Here is a 17,611-nt window from a genome sequence, read left to right on the forward strand (position 1 = left end):
AGGAACCACCCAAAAAATATTTTTACAATAGTGCATGACTATCTAATACTGTGTACACTTTCACAATGCTACAAAAACAATAATAATTTCCCATTTAATGATAAGGATTTGGGATGTGCTCCAATCAATATGTTAATAACGTTGACTACCAGGCTTTACTGTTTGCTTTGCAGTATTCCACTGTGGACTTCATTTGCTAAATGCAGGTTCATTATGTTGGGTGATGCGACGCGCTCCCCTGCCCACAGGTGGTTAATTATGTGGTGTTCCATTTTCACTTGACTTCAAGATTTTAAAATTTTGACATCAACAAATTCAGATATTCATACCATATTGACACGTCTTAAGTACACAATCCAACAAATTTGCACACTTTTAATCTTGATAATCATTTTTACGGTTTAATGTGGCAAACTTATGTTCACCCAGGACTTTTGAAATCAAAGAAACCCCCTTTCTTGCTGCTCGACCAAACAAATAATTATTTAACTAAGAAAGAAAGAATCTTTTATTGCAAGATCAGCATTCATCATATCACATCTTCAGTTTCCAACTGTGCAAATGTTTTACAACAGTGAGGAAAAAGAAAAAATCACAAAGACGGCATTTCTATCAAATATAACCTCATCTGCAGAATTGGCCACTGAGCAACATCCATTAAACGATAAATGATGAGCACTTTAAAGCAGGATTGTCCAAATTCATATTGGCCTCATGTCTCCTTATTATCCTTAATATCTCCTGTTATTTCAAATTCTCTGTCAACTTGATTCACATTATTCTCTGATATCATTTCAGTCCGCCTTTGATTATCATTCATGATGGCCTCTAGGTCTTCCATTCTCCTTTTTACAACTACTGTGGATAGAACTGAAATGCATAAGACAAGAAAAAATCATCAGCATGTTTATGAGTGAGAAGTACATTATAGGATGAATTATCAAAAGAGAAGTAATATCTATTATAATTACTGATTCAAATCACTCGAGGGGAAAGAAGCAAATGGAGCAGCGGTTAACATGGTGCCCAAGTAGTTCAGCTACTCCCTTAAGTGAAACATGGAAGTCAGAAAGGAAGCGGTTTAAGCATGGTACCATATGCCAACATTTTGAGAAAGCAACATATTGTAGGAGGGACTTGTGGGGTAAAGAAAACCACTTCAGCCAGTGAAAGTGTCTAGGTGATTTGTCTCCAAGGAATTCCTTCATTTTTAGGTTAATTGCAGGGATGGATATAAAAGTGTTAGACAGGGTTCGAGGAGGCAAAAACATAAACCAGTTGACAAAAGGATGTTTATTGATGTTGTCATTACCACAAAAGCATATAAGGCATTGTAACATCAGCTTATTGGCTGAGATTGTGAAATGAAGGGGTTTTTGTGCCCACTTGCTAGAGTTTTCACTGTTTAAATGTTTCTCAAGGTTATGTATTTTGTTGCACTCTTATGAGTACATGTGCTCTTCACGAGTCTTTACCATTGTTTTGATGTTTCCTTTATGGGGCTTCCTGAAGTAACATAGTACTGTGTTGGGCATCCCTTGGAGGTGTTAGATTGTAATTCTTTGCTTTAGACAGTGTTACAAAGCATCGTGTCCCTCCCTAAACCCTAGTGTTCCTGGAAAGAGGATGTCCTTGGGACTTGCGGATACCCTTCCCAAGTCCCCAGCTGTGCTGCCCCTCAGCCACCAAGGCACAGATACATTCCAGCATCCCCAGGACATTGAGGGGGTTGCCAGAGCATCCCTCAAGTGTCCCAGGGACTTCTGGGCATCAGTGGATGCTTTTTGCCATGGGTTAAAAAAACACATTTTTTTTTATTAGAATCCCCCCTTCACTACATTTTGATTTACTTGTTTTATTGTAATCATCTTTAACATATAACAGAAATCTTCCATTTACGGATTCAACAATTTAAATTTTATTCAGTATCAAAAATTTGATGATTCTTTGGTTAAAAGGGGTATAGATAAGAAGTATTTATATAAACTCTTTTGAAAAGGGAAATATAATTAGATTACTTTATATAGTTATTAAAATACAACCTTTATGAAAGAGTTTGATTGCCTAGAAACCAATCCTTAAGACTTATATAAAACATTACATGAGACTTTAAAAGAGGTATGGAGATTACTGAAGGAGAGATGGGCTAAAGAGAGTGTCTATCTTGGAGTACACAATACACTCAAGTGTCCTAGGCAGAATTATGATGTATGAGCTAAGCTAGCGATGTTCTTAAGGGAAAACTTAGACAAATCAAATGATCTTAACTTAGCATATATGGAGGATAAGAAACCAACTGATGCTTTTGTTGAAATTATTGTTCTTAAGGGAATGCATAGACAAATAAAATATGCTAGTGACATTCTTAAGGGAAAACTTGGAAAAATCAAATGATGTGAACTTAGCCTATTTTGAGGAAAGGATACACCAGTTGATGCTTTTGTTGAAATTATTGTTTTGAAGATACTAGGGACAGAAACTTAATTTTAAACCTTTCAAATTAGAGGCTGAGGATTTTCATCATCTCAAGTCAGCTTTTTGCTTAGAGAAATGGTAGGTGATACATATGGTTTTTCTTTTTCTTTTTGATATTATAAGTATCGAAAAATGCATATATTTCAATATTTTTTTCACAGACAAGAAGGAAACTCCTGAACAAAATACGGATTGTTGCTCATATAGTTTCAGAGTGTGGTTCTTGGGAACTATACCTTCACAATGGTCACGAGACAACATGATAGAGCACTTGGATGTAACTCAACATGGATTGTTATCTGATGATTTGGGAGATTTGTGATTTAAGAAAGAGGTGGTAATTTGGGAACTTTGGAATTTAGCTTGTGAGCTACATCTTTTGTGTAATAACCCCTGCTGGTCCCAAATCTAAACTAAACTAGGTTTGACATTTTGTCAAACATTTGGCAAACAACCTCTAATGACTGAATTTGTTGCTTTGCATTTTAAACCCATAGACTAAATTTCAGAATATTGGAATTAATTTAGAATTGCTGACTTTTGCAAAATGAATTTCCACAATTTTATTTTTCAATGGGAAATAACATAATATAAAAAAGTTCGCACAAAACTAAATTCAATTCCCAATAACGAAGGAACCTGATTTTTATTTGTCACACCCTTATTGTAGCTGATCCTCCAATGATATGCTTGGAAAAACAAATGCAAAATAAACTACTCCCAGCACTATATGATTTGAAATGAGCAAACAATTAAATGGGAACCTGTTATTGGCAGAAATTCACTCCCAAGTTTAGACGCCAGTCCATACACATTGCAAACTTCTTCTCAAATGAAAACGCGGCCCTAAGATGTTGCAGCACTCTCCTTAAATACTGGGCAATTTTTTATTAAAACCCTCACCAACCTCTAACGCTGATTACAGACCCAAAAACATTAGATGTCAACCTTAATGAGAAATCGCAGGCCACATTCTATCATACGCAGGCCTTATAATATGGATCGGCCAGCTCTATAACACCAAATGTGTTACATCCCAAATTTTGCCCTAATTTTTTTTTATCATAACTGTTGGTTTAATGAATTATTTCTTTTCATGATCATGTGAAATGAGTGAGTTATTTATATACGTTGTACTGACTGTTGATGAAATGGTCGGTAACCTATAACTGTTATTAGATGATTAGCAGTTGTTTGATTTGAATTAACAATTAATATATTTTATTTTGAATTACTATGGAATTAATATTTTGGCGAGAATGTTTTACATGGGTGATTGTAGGAGAAGACTGAAGAGAGGGGAAGCATTGCTAAACAGGATCATCGGAATGGGATGTTCGTTTGGTTCGGTCATCAAGATCGGCAAGTATGACCTAAGACTTCCTTGGAAAGGATACAAAGACTTGTCCACAGGTTACATTATGGGACCTCATGAGCTATTAAGGAAACAATATAAGAAAAACATAAAATAATCTAAATTAAAATATAATACATACCTTTGGAAATTGTTTATTAATTTTTATCATATCATTACAACAAACACTTACATACAAACACATAAATATAAAAATGAAATGGCACCAATAAATTATAATAATATAATCTAATGTTACCTCATAAATAAACTTACGTGAATGTATAAGAACGTATTATAATAATAAAATAAAAATTATAACTCTTCAACTCCTTATTTCTTTCCCTCTTCATTTCTCTCTTTTCCAAAATCAAATTAATGTTTTGAATTTGAATAGTCATCTTGGAAATCGATAGTAGCTGAGGAGTCTCAGCAAGCCTTTATAACAAGTCGTGAATCAACCAAGGCAGCATCAACCTATTCCATGTTTGCTATGTCTTCCTTTTAAGCCATGTGAATTATTCAAGCCGTGAGTTCTTGCTCAGTCGAAAACTTTCATTCTGTCTGCACACCTGTATCATTCTATTCTCTTCCTTGCTCCACCAACGTTTTGCATTCCGCAACCCAAGTCTCAAAGCTAGCGAGTGAGACAACTTGCCAATAGGGGTTCCAGGCAAGGACGAGAGGAGCAATGTTTAGACCAACTGCAATCACAATCACAGGCCATGATTAAATGCAATCGTATTTCATAGGATTCCTTCATTTGCTAAGCATATGCCCGACCGTAGTCGGCTACAAGAAATATAACATATGCGTTTGTGTTTCATAGTTTCTTCCTTCTTTGATTACTATCGGCTACATATTGATAGAGCTGAGAATAATGCAAATATGTTTTCATATACATAACTTCTTTCCCTGATTTGAATGCCTGACCATAGCCGGCTATGCATTGTTAGACTGAGATTAATTTATAACATCTTGCTGTTGGTTCCCTACATTATATAGATTTCATTGAAGATCTTCATCAATTATCCTTGTGATTAAACATCATTTATGAATTCAAATTGTAGCTGTAAAAACTTGAATGATTGTATGAACCGACATTAATTACCATGCTATCATAATTTTCGAACATGATCAGAATACTTATAGAATCTCTAACACCAAGGAATTCACTGGCAAGATGCCATAGAATGGTGAAGAGGTGTAAATAATATCAAAATGCTCATAATCTTACAAACACCGAGGAATTCACCGACAAAGAAGCCATGGAATGGTGAAGAGGTGGAGTTAACTTGCAAGAAGCAAGAATGAAATCAGATATGAATAACTATGTAATGAAGCACTTAATAGCTCATGCTATCCCTGTAATGGAATCTATTGTCAAGTTGAGTGGTGGCGATCGGGTCATTGAACCCAAACGGAAATCCCTGGCCAAGGTAGTTTATAGGCATATGTGTCATTCTATGATCACTTGATATCTGTAGACATCAGTTATACCTCAGTTATATAGGTATAACTGATTAGGCACTCAAGACCACCCGACAACTCGGATGGCTGGACTAAAGAACATCCCAAGCCTAATCTCGAGGTAGGAAGGGTCATTCTAATATGTTAGGATGTGTGGGGATAAGTATAGTCCGAGGTTGGGAGGTTAAGCCTATGTCAATGCTTCTCCTATCACCAATGCTAAAGCTTGCACAACCAGATAAAGGATCCTCCATTATTACTGTATGTTTTTCACTATTTTACTTGTTAATCTTTTAGCATGAATAAATTAGATAGTCTCTTTATTTCAAATGGAGTAGTTAATTGTCATCCAAATTGAATAAGAAATTGTATATTTTCAATTAGGTCTGAACTCAGTTAAGGAAGATAGTCGATACTTTATTTTTCAGCTGAATATGATTTCAATTAAGAACGGTTAAAATTGTTTACACTGTATTTATTTATTTATCATTTTCTTTATTTCAGCTTAACATGAAATACAGTTAGATTAGTAATAGTTGCTTATCATAGCTATATTCTGTTAATATCATGTGAAATGGAATTAGTTACTTATTAAGTTAGGAGACAATAGATCTTTAGGTGTCTTCAATTTGGTTATGAAAATTTATTTGTTACAAAATGCCACCCCACACAAAATTGCAGTTGCTTAATACTCAATTGCAGATACCAATTTGGATCTGTTCAATACAAATGCAGCTGCCCAATGATGGATATCACTGAATTAAAACAAATCGCTGCCATTAAGGGAAATGATCTTCTTCAAATGCACAATGATCACACTCAGATGCAATTCTCAGATCTTCAAGACAATCTTCAGCCAACGAATTACTTCCAATTCATTCAACAATTAATGAAAACAAATTCCTCCTTAGACACAGTGAGAACAGTAGGAGAAGATAGCAAATAGCTTTACCTCAGCAACTGTTTGCAAAGCAATCCCAGAATAAAATCTCACATTCGAATCTACAACACTTCAGCTGTAGATCCAATGTTACAATTTAGAATCCAAACCCTTATACTTCAGCAAGGGCCCAAAATCATAACTCAAAAAAGGCCAGAAAGGCAACAAAGCAAATAAATTATCAAGTGTGCTCTTTTCCAATGAAATGAGCTCATATTTATAATGCTTTATTGATAAAAGTTTCCAAAAGAACACAACTTCATAAACTGGGAAAGTTTCCCTAAAGAACTCATCTCTTGAAACTTTCCAACACATCACTTAAAATATTTAATACTTGGCTTAAGCATATAATAAATGGCAATGATGACTCAACCCTCAACTTAAGTGAAATTGTAAACTTAGATTATAACCTTGTAATAAGTCATTTAATAATTTAATAATAATTTAGCCACTAAAAATATAATAAGTCCCAAAATACTCATCATTTGAATATGCTGCTTGAAATAGGAGTCATACTAGTATTTCTCCATGTGACCAAATGCACTTTCCAAAAATAGCAAGGGTCTATCTCAATCAACACCCAACTTACCACAAATAGTAAGTAAACAAATCAAACCCCAAATGAAGTCCAATCTGAGTCAAACAAAGACCAACCTGTAGCTTACTAAATTGTGGCGAAGACAAGACCCTCCCAAGCCAAGCCACTGCCTCAGAAGACCCTCTATTCACAATAATTAGCCTACGAGGATCAAAATAATACGCTAATCCCTGAAACTTTGATGCTGGCAAAAATGGGGCCATTACATATTGAGGGTAACAAGTCAACTTGATGGAGTTCAACTTGGTTTAGAAATTGTTTTTTCAAAGATTAACTTCTAAAGAATTTGTATATGTACATTTGTTTTGATCAACATGTTTTGTCGTGTGAAATATAAACCTTAAGTCGGAGTGTTGCAATATTAAGCTTATACATATTGTAATCAAGTCACCTTTATAACTTGTAATTTATTATTCTTATTAAAATCAATTAAGTGCATTCCCATAAATGGTAGTTTGAGAAGCTATATTTTAAAAGTTATTGGTTAACAATTTGTTCTCCTATTAGATTTTATAATCTTGACTCTTTGATACCCAAAGCTTGGAGAGACAAAAGAATGTTTACCAACAAATGGGTCAGTGTGTGTACTCTATCACTACCCTTTAAATTAACTAGGTACAGCTCTCTATGATTTGCAATGATATGCAATGGATATGTTTTTATGAGATCAAAAGTCTTGACATTATAAGCTCTTAACTTGAGAGCAGTAAAGGATAACCAAATTGTTTATAGGCACAAACAATTCAGGCAAAATAGATTTGGACAACCTATCACACACAATGGAATGACTGTAATAGACTATTTTGAGATTCCCAACTCTTACTTCTATTCTAATGTAGTATTAACCATCTATATGCAAAAGAGGAAGAGAAGAAGAAATGCACATAAGGGCAAATGGAATTGCTTTGACTATTAGGCTTGGATGAAATGGAATTCAGCAAGTTACTAATAGGTTCACAACATCTATCCTTCAATTCGCAATGAAACTATCTAGCATAATATGAAATGAACAAGAGATGAAGCTGAATCATATATGAAGAAAGTAAATGGAATCACTTCTACTGCAAGTATCAAAATGAAATGGAATTCACTTGATTATCACAGGATAACATATAATTGTCCGTCAACCCTTAATACAGAACTAATCCAAGAATGGGCAAGAAAACATGACAAGCAAATAGGGTAAATGGAATTACCGACCAATTCACCATCAAGTCTGCCAACTTTTGTATTGTCCAATGAGGTTACGTTTATAGTTCTCTATCCGTTCTTAATTCTGGTAGAGCAACAGTCATATAATAGAAAAGAAAATGAGAATAAAATATGAAATTATCATGATATGAGCACGTGCATCTCTTCTACTAACAATTCTGAATCCATGATATTCCAAAAAATACTCCATGCCTTTTCATCTTCATGAGATTTCACAAATCCTGCAGAAAATAACTATTTTCTTCATCTTCTGTCGTTTCGCGCCAAATTGCGTATTTCATATTCCAACGGTCATCGGAACTTTGAATTCCCACCATTGATCTCAAATCAACAATCGAGATTAAAACATTATAACTTCCTTTATAATATCTTCCGTGGGTCCACCGAGTACACGTATCTTTCCGTCGTTACATCGCATAGATTATTTTCCTTGCAACTTTACATAGCGAGATGGCGACGGACGTAGATCTTCCTTTTATTCCGACAACAATAATAAAACGATGTTAAGTCTCTTTGTTTTGCAGCACAGGTCCCTCTTTCCAACTAGGCACATTGTGGCAAACAGATGGCAAAATTGTATTGCTTGCAAAATCTGACATCGGACTACTTTGCTTTGTGGTACTGCGTCGAATATACTGGGCCCATCTAGTCACGTGCCTTTACATCGCTTTGTCTCATAGATTATCAAACGGGAATCTTTTTATAACGACATAATGACCTCTGTGGATCTTCTTTGATCTGACAGTCAACGAGATGCATCGTTAGACAGTTTATAATTCTGTCTTAAAAACTTTATCCATCGATCTAGTCTTCATCTGATGGTCATGAATTATTTCCAAGCTGACTTGACTATTCAACTTGATGATGTGGATGTTCAGGTGTGTTTTGATTCATCGATTCCATTTCAACTTTGCTCTTCGCCACCTTTGACCACGTTCTTCGCTATTTCTACATTTTTCAATGCTCACTTTGTATTGAATTCAACTGATCTCACTTGTAGCTAATTCTCACGATCTGCATATTGTCTTTAAGCCTCAATCCTCAATATTCTATGTCATATTTTGCTCTGAATGTGCCTGTGATCTCTCCATTCTACCTGTATTATGCCTTTAATGGAACACTTGATCATAGAGTTAGGGTTTCTTATGAATAAGATTGTTTCTCTCTCTCATCTAGGATATGCAGAAACTTACCTTCCCAAATCCTAGTCACCTAACCTGATTGAATCCATTACATTGTTCTTGTATTCCCACCTAGGCAACTCAGAGAGAAAGATGAGAGAGGAAACCCTAAGGCAACCTAGACCAGACACAGACACAAAACATTGACACAACCCTAATCCTAGAAGTTTGAAAAATATAGGGGAACTGAATGTTAGATTGTGGTGACTGATCAGGAAAGTACTGTACATACTTCATAATTAGTGGGGTTCGAAGCATCGCCTTGAAAAAAAAAAATTTGGTACTATTCGCAAATCATTTTGGTACTATTCACCATTCGTAAATTCACCACTAAAGTTATGGCTAATTATGGTTGACATGTTATAACCCTAAAGCGGTTTAATACTTGTATAAAAGGGTTTAGGGTTGGGTATTTTTCATTATGTTGTGATGCAAAATTGGTTCTTGCGGCAGTATTGAGCTGTAAGGGATTACGGATTGTAATCAGATTGTAATCATTGGATTGTAATAAGATCGGAATTGCTGTTTGGTGGACGTAGCCCAGGGATTGGGTGAACCACGTTAAATCTTGGTGCCTTGTGTTCATTTCTGTGTGATCTATTATTTTTTGTTATTGGTTATATTTGCATGTATTTTTATTTCTGTCTGTGGTTTATCCTAACAAGTGGTATCAAAGCGAAGTTGTCTTTCAATTATCCTCTGCAGGAAAGTCTCACGGTTAAGTGGGAGTCTCACGGTTGAGTGGGAGCGACGGCAGATGAGGGTAAGCTGAGGGTTGACAGGTTTAATGGGCAGAACTTCCAGTTATGGAAGATGCAAATGGAAGACTATCTATATCAGAAGGATTTATGGAAGCCGTTGGAAGGCAAAGCCAAGAATCAGGGAACTATGTCAGAGGCTGAATGGGATCTTTTGGATAGAAAGGCACTCGGAAGCATTTGGTTATGCTTGGCACCATCGGTGGCATTTAATATTACAAAAGCAAAGACGACAGAAGATTTAATGAAAACTCTAGCGACACTGCATGAAAAGCCCTCCGCTTCAAACAAGGTATTTCTCATGAAGCGTTTATTTAATATGAAAATGGCAGAAGGTGGATCTGTTGCAAATCATTTAAATGAGTTTAATACTATTACTAGTTAGTTATCTTCTGTGGGTATCAATTTTGATGAAGAAATTAGAGCTCTCTTGATTTTGTGTTCTTTGCCTAAAAGTTGGAATAGCTTGGTAATGGCGGTGAGTAATTATGTTCCTGGATCTAGTACCCTAAAATATGATATGTGATTGGTGTTGTTTTGAGTGAAGAAACTCGTAGGAAATCCTCAGGTGGATCTACATCAAGAAGTGCTTTGAATGCACAAAACAGGGGCAGAACGATTGAAAGAGGAAATAACTCTAGAAATCGTGGGAAATCAAGAGGAAAGTCAAAGGGGAGGAGGTCTCAATCGAGAGGACCAAATGATTGCTGGTACTGTGAGAAACCAGGGCACTAAAAGAAAGATTGTTGGAATCGAAAGAAAAATGAAGGAGATAAATCAGATGGAGACAAGGAAGCAAATGTGGTAAGTAACAAATCTGAAGAGGATGCTTTGCTTCTGTTTTTAGAGAGTGTTGATGATTCATGAGTTTTAGATTCTGGTGCTTCATTTCATGCTACACTTCATAGAGGTTATTTCATTGATTATGTCTAAGGGGGATTTTGGGCTTGTTTATTTGAGGGATAATGAACCTTGTTAGATTGTTGGAAAGGGAAAAATTAAGATTAAGTTGCAAAATGGGAATCATTGGCTACTACATGAGGTAAGACATGTTCCAAGGCTGAGTAGAAATTTAATTTCAGCCGAGCAACTCGGTGATGAGGGTTGTGTAGTTACTTTTAATGATAAAAATTAAAAAGTTTCAAAAGGTTCCCTTGTAGTAGCAAAAGGTGTGAAAGTAGGCACCTTATATCTTTGTACAGGTCATGTTGTTCCTACTACTTTGCTTGTTTCAGAGAAAAATGAATGTTCAGGAACAATTGCTGCAGTTAAGCAGGGAAAACAAATAGTTGTTGTAGATTCTGATACAGCGCTGTGGCACAACAGACTTGGGCACATGAGTGAGAAAGATATGAAAGTACTTCATTCAAAGAAAGTTTTACCAGGTATGAAATGTGTTAATATGGATTTCTGTGAAAGTTGTGTATGGAAAACAAAAGAGAGTGAGTTTTGTAAAGACTGAGAAGGAAAACAAAAAGGAGAAATTAGAGCTTGTGCATACAGATGTATGGGGACCAGCTCAGGTATCTTCCCTTTGTGGCTCTTATTATTATGTTACATTTATTGATGACGCAACTAGAAAAGTATGGGTTTATTTCCTTAGACAAAAATCTGATGTATTTCAAATTTTGAAGAAATGGAAATGCTTGGTTGAAAATGAGACTGGTAAGAAATTAAAATGTCTCAAATCTGATAATGGTGGTGAGTATTGCAGTCATGAATTTGAAGATTATTGCTCCACTAATGGTATTCGTGGACAGAAAACTGTTCCAAGGACTCCACAGGAAAATGGAGTGGTTGAACACATGAACAGGACTATAATGAAGCGCATAAGGAGCATGAGGTTGCATGCTGGGTTGCCCTTACACATTTGGGCGGAGGCTGTCAATACTGCAGTATATTTGATTAATAGAGGTCCCTCTACTCCTTTGGGCTGTGGTATTCCAGAGGAAGCATGGCTGGTAAGAAGGTGAGTTATTCTTTTCTCAAGACCTTCGGTTGTGAAGCTTTTGCTCATATAGACTTTGAAAATAGAACCAAGCTAGAAGCTAAATCAAAGAAATGTGTCTTTGTTGAATATGGCATTAACGAATTTGGTTATAGGCTTTGGGATTTTGAAAATCTTAAAATTGTTAGAAGTCGGGATGTCATATTTAATGAGAAAGTGTTGTACAAAGATCTGTTGCAGCAACATGAGAAGAAAGAAGATGATTATGTAGTGTTGGATGATACTCCAAAAGCTGATGTTCCAACCATTCCTCATGATGTGCAACAACAAATACCACACACCCCAGTAAATGTTAGACGGTCAACGAGGCAAATTAGACCTCCACAAAGATTTTCTCCCTCTTTGTATTCTATTTTACTTACTGATGCTGGTGACCCTAAAAGTTATGATGAAGTTGTGCAGGTGGATACTAAGATTCAGTGGGAGTTTGCAATGAAAGATGAAATGGACTCTTTGCTACAGAATAAGACATGGGATCTATGCGAGTTGCCTGCAGGTAAAAAGGCTTTACAGAATAAGTGGGTTTACAAGTTGAAAGAAGAGGAAGGAGGTAAGAAAAGATTTAAGGCTAGGTTAGTTGTAAAAAGATTTGCACAGAAAAAGGGAATTGATTTTGATGAGATATTTTTTCCTGTTGTTAAAATGACTTCTATCCGTACTGTTTTAAGTCTTGTGGCTACTGAAGATTTGCATTTAGAGCAGTTGGATGTTAAAACAGCCTTGCTTCATGGTGATTTGGATGAAGAAATATATATGGCCCAGCCACGGGGATTTGAGGTCAAAGGTAAGGAGAACTTAGTGTGCAAATTGAAGAAAAGTTTATATGGCTTGAAGCAAGCACCTCGGCAATGGTATCTGAAATTTGACAGGTTTATGCATGAGCATGGCTATAACAAGTGTCATTCAGATTATCGTGTTTATTTTAAATAGTTGGATGATGATAGCTACATTATTTTATGTCTATATGTTGATGATATGCTTGTAGCTGGGTCTAACATGGATCATATTAAGGGGCTGAAACGCCAGTTATCACATGCATTTGCTATGAAGGATTTGGGGGCAGCAAAACAAATCCTTGGTATGAAGATTTGCAGAGATAGAAAGAACAGAACATTGACGCTATCTCAAGCTGATTATGTTGAGAAGGTGTTGCAACGTTTCTCTATGAAGAATGCTAAAACTGTCAGCACACCTTTACCTGGTCATTTGAAATTGACTAAGGAGATGTGTCCCAAGACACAGGAAGAGGAGGATAAGATGTCCAAGGTACCCTATGCTTCAGCTGTAGGAAGCTTGATGTATGCTATGGTATGCACTAGGCCAGATATTGCACATGTAGTGGGAGTCATTAGCAGGTATATGAGTCATCTAGGATTTGAGCATTGGAATGCTGTCAAGTGGATTCTCCGATATTTGAGAGGAACATCCAATAAGTGTTTACACTTTGGGGGCTTTACTACTGATTTACAAGGCTGTGTTGACTCAGATTTGGCAGAGAATATTGATACCAGGCGGAGTACTACAGGTTATGTCTTTACTGTTGGTGGGACAGCTGTAAGTTGGGTTTCTAGGTTACAAAAGATTAATGCTCTATCCACTACAGAGGCAGAGTATGTTGCTGCTTCAGAGGCAACCAAGGAGATGATATGGCTTCAGTTCTTCTTGGAAGAATTGGGACATCCTCAGAAGGATAATTATTTGTTCACAGATAGTCAGAGTGCCATTCATCTTGCTAAGAATTCAGCTCTGCATTCTAAGACCAAACACATACAGTTGCGGTACCATTTCATTCGGTCAGTTTTGGAGGATGGATATTTAAAGCTGGAGAAGATACATACCAATGACAATCCAACAGATATGTTGACAAAGGTTGTAACAAGGGAGAAGCTGAACTCCTCTTCAGCTTCAGTTGGTCTTTTAGACTGAACATGAATAAAAGAACAGCAGACTCCAGGGTGGTTTGATCCAGTGGGAGCCACATGTGGTAGTGGTATTGCTACAGGATCAGTCTCCAAGTGGGAGATTGTTGTTTAGTGTGGAGCCTGATCAGTCCCCAAGTGAGAGATTGTTAGATTGTGGTGACTGATCAAGAAAGTACTGTACATACTTCATAATTAGTGGGGTTCAGGGCATCGCCTCGAAAAAAAAATTTGGTACTCTTCGCCAATTGTTTTGGTACTATTCGCCATTCATAGATTCACCACTAAAGTTATGGCTAATTATGGCCGACATGTTATAACCCTAAAGCGGTTTAATACTTGTATAAAAGGGTTTAGGGTTGGGTATTTTTCATAATGTTGTGATGCGAAATTGGTTCTTGCGGCGGTATTGAGCTGTAAGGGATTACGGATTGTAATCAGGTTGTAATCACTGGATTGTAATAAGATCGGACTTGCTGTTTGGTGGATGTAGCCCAGGGATTGGGTGAACCACGTTAAATCTTGCTGCCTTGTATTCATTTCTGTGTGATCTATTATTTTCTGTTATTGGTTATATTTGCATGTATTTTTATTTCTGTCCGTGGTTTATCCTAACACTGAAAGTGCTCTAACAAAAGCTTACATAAGCCATGCCACAGTACATTCCCCAATGGTTTCATGATATGATATTTTATATGTATTTCTTTTTTATTGTGCAAATATAAACGTCCTTTTTTATAAGTTCTCATTAAAACCCTCCAAGATGATTCTTTAAATTTGCCTTTTATAATGGTTATTAACTTAATCCCAAAACTGCGCACCCCTTCATTTTGACCTAATGACCAAGCTCAAGAGAATACCCTAACATATCGGTCCACCTAGAACTGTAGTATACAAAAATAAAGATTTCCAGTGACTGCTGCAAAGGGGTGGGGGTGCGGAGAGCGCGTGGTCCTAGTGTTTAAAATATATGCTTAATAGATTTTGTTGCAACGGTCCAACCTACATGTGGTCTAGATCATCTAATTTACCAAATAAGGTTTTCAGTGGCAATTTCGAATAAAGACATTTAACAACCTGTAATCTGGCTAAAAAAATCTATATTTTAAGGGGCAATGCTACTGCAAAACAATCCTAAATTTAATTTGCATCCCCTGCTAAAAACTTGGGAAGCCCTGTACACGAAAACATTATCTAATAAACAAAAGGGCTGAAGAAAATAAATAGAAGCTTACCCAAAAAAGATTAGTTCCAACTTCCAATTATAACCAAAACTTCAACAAAAATAAACAGGGATTTCTGAAACAAGTTCTGTACAGATTATGGTAGCAAAATACAAGAACAAAATATTAGTTCCACAGAAAAGCTCTATACATTAACATGCGTAATGCATTTGCGTGCGTGTATAAAGTCCATAGGACCATTAATCATTCAGGGAATAAATAGGCAAATGAGAGGAGTGAGATTTTTCAAAAGAATGGGAAAAATTGGAAAAAATGGATTTAGGGTTTAGGGTTTACGGATCACACGTGATAAACAACTATACTGCTTGCGGTGATACAAACTAAAGGCTTGAGTGGCGAATAAATAGAAAAACTGGGCAAGTTTTGACACAGTTTAGTGTTTTTTCCCAGCAAAAAAAATTGCATGGATTAATCACAATTTTTTGCTAGGAGAAATTGGGATTTTTACCAATTATCTGGCCAAAACTCCTCAAAAAATTGTTGATTTTACCAAAAAAAATCAAAATTTGGGGGAATTGATCGGCAGAACGCCTGATCCATGATCAGTCGGGATTAATGTGATTAAATGCAGATTTCTGCTTCTATGGTATAAACTATATATGGTGAAGGCCTTTTCCCTGGCCAAGGAGAGTTGAGCCCTTAGGACCGGGTCACGGCCAACAAGCATCCCTGATAACTGAACCTGATTTACCAAGGGTAAACTCCCACCAATTTGCTAGGAGACTCTAGCTCAGCCGGCAGGATGGACTGATTTTCTATTCTCCCCTTATTTGCAGTTTTAACTATGTGATTTTTTTGTTCAAAAAATATAAACAAGTGCAAAGCGAATCTCATAGTTGCAGACCTCCTAATGGCTTTTTGAGTTCAAGACACAGCAATAAAAAATTCCCATGTTTTCTCACCCGGCCTCTTAGGGCAGAAAATCGGGTGTTTCAGATAAAATGATATTTTCACCATTGTGTTGAGTTGTCATTGTAGCCGAATTGAATATCAAACACAACATTCCTCCTACCAGATTAAGTCTTACTCTCATCCGGGGAAAAATGATAAGCCAGATCAAACGGCCATTCACCTTTCGAAAAAAACAATGAAGAAACATAACTCTTCAACCCACAAAAGGGAAAAAGTGCAACTGGGTGAATGTTCATTCAACAGTATGGCAGAAAGAATAAGACAGACGTGAAAAAATAATTACCTCCCAAAGTTCCAATTGCCCATACCCACAGGATCCTCACACCAGCGTTCTCCCCAAACATATTATCTCATCAACAAAATCCCTAATGTCTTCCACTTATATTTTTTCTCGAAGTTACAACCCGAATTTTTTTACACTAAAACGCGTATCTGTTATTTTTTGATTGGACAGTGGCAATTTTACCAGGGATAAAAATAATTTTATAACAATAAAATTTGAAATAAAATAATTTCTGGAAACTTCTTCGAGATTCTTCTCACACACAGGGAACTCTAGAATTTTCAAGAAGGGGGGATCAACAAAGAGTTAAAGTGAAATCTGAGATCAACAGCCCTGCACTCCTGCTGGCCAATCGTATTTTGCCACAAACATGGAAGTAAATGTTCACTAATTTTGCTCTGCCATAAAATTTGGTTCAAATTTAAAGAGTGAAGTCAAATTTCAGGCATCGTCTTTCTATGTTGCTCTGGACCTTTCAAATTATAGTAAACCATGTCTCTCATCTACTATCATTGGGTTCAATGTGAGCTTCTCTTCCAAGAATCACCACTCTGCTTACTGAAACCATTAAATTATGGGGTTAATCTTGCAATTCCTTGATCTTCAATAGATTGCAATGGAATCACGTGCTCCCAGAGTTTAATGAATTCCTTAATTATTACACGGCAAACTCATTGCACGTCTTTTGAATTTGACATTTCAAATAGATATTTTTGTTCTTGTAATTGCTTCGGAATAATTCACAAAGTTACTAGAAGTTACTTTGTTTTGAGATAGAAGTTATTAGGTTTTAGTATTCTAGTGTGTTCATGCTTATCACAAACTTTAATCTCACTATTACTAAGAACTCTTATAAATAATTACTAACTTGTATTTTGAAATTCAATTTTTTTTATTACAAACTATAATCATAAAATATTTAAAATTAAAAATTAAACATAAATTATAATTTCTAATAAATACAAATAAACTTAAAATTAATAAATTAATAAATCTTAAAAATAAGATAGATTGAACATTAATTATTATTGCTTGAGTTCATGCTTTCCTCCTCTCATTCTATCAAGTATTAAATCTTTCAACTCTTGTTTTGTTCTTCAATACGTATTTTGTTCCATTATTTGTAAAGAAGCATCTTTTAGATACAAATATCACAAATGAGCATTACAAGATTATCTCCTTTCTGAACACACTACAATGACACCCTCACTATAACCCCAAATGATAGGGACTCCAACTTGCAAAGAACATTTGTGT

The 17,611-nt window shown here is 35.9% G+C and overlaps 1 protein-coding gene across 2 annotated transcripts; it reads right to left on the reverse strand.

Annotated features, from left to right (window-relative positions):
* Positions 1–481: 481 nt before the first annotated feature.
* LOC149535406 (basic leucine zipper/W2 domain protein) lies at positions 482–16,925 on the reverse strand. Of its 2 annotated transcripts, none has more exons than XM_089806334.1 (2): positions 16,355–16,925; positions 482–870 (listed from the first exon to the last, which is right to left on the reverse strand). In XM_089806334.1, exons 1-2 carry the CDS (start codon positions 16,413–16,415, stop codon positions 713–715), a joined length of 219 nt encoding a protein of 72 aa, XP_089662460.1. In that variant the 5' UTR covers positions 16,416–16,925; the 3' UTR covers positions 482–712. The 2 variants fall into 2 exon arrangements, with proteins under 2 accessions (XP_089662460.1, XP_089662461.1); XM_089806335.1 differs by lacking the exon at positions 16,355–16,925 and adding an exon at positions 16,062–16,185.
* Between the last annotated feature and the right edge of the window lie 686 nt (positions 16,926–17,611).

The sequence above is a fragment of the Cupressus sempervirens genome, chromosome 10 (assembly GCF_028749045.1).
Source record: "Cupressus sempervirens isolate cs-2001-9-10 chromosome 10, ASM2874904v1, whole genome shotgun sequence".
Lineage (NCBI taxonomy): Eukaryota > Viridiplantae > Streptophyta > Pinopsida > Cupressales > Cupressaceae > Cupressus > Cupressus sempervirens.

Bases quoted from the DNA above. Each gene is read 5' to 3' on its own strand.
- LOC149535406 (XM_089806334.1), bottom strand. From the start codon at position 16,415: ATGTTTGGGGAGAACGCTGGTGTGAGGATCCTGTGGGTATGGGCAATT. The intron at 871-16,354 runs GTAATTATTTTT...TATGCATTTCAG, and splicing joins GGCAATTGGAACTTTGGGAG to TTCTATCCACAGTAGTTGTA.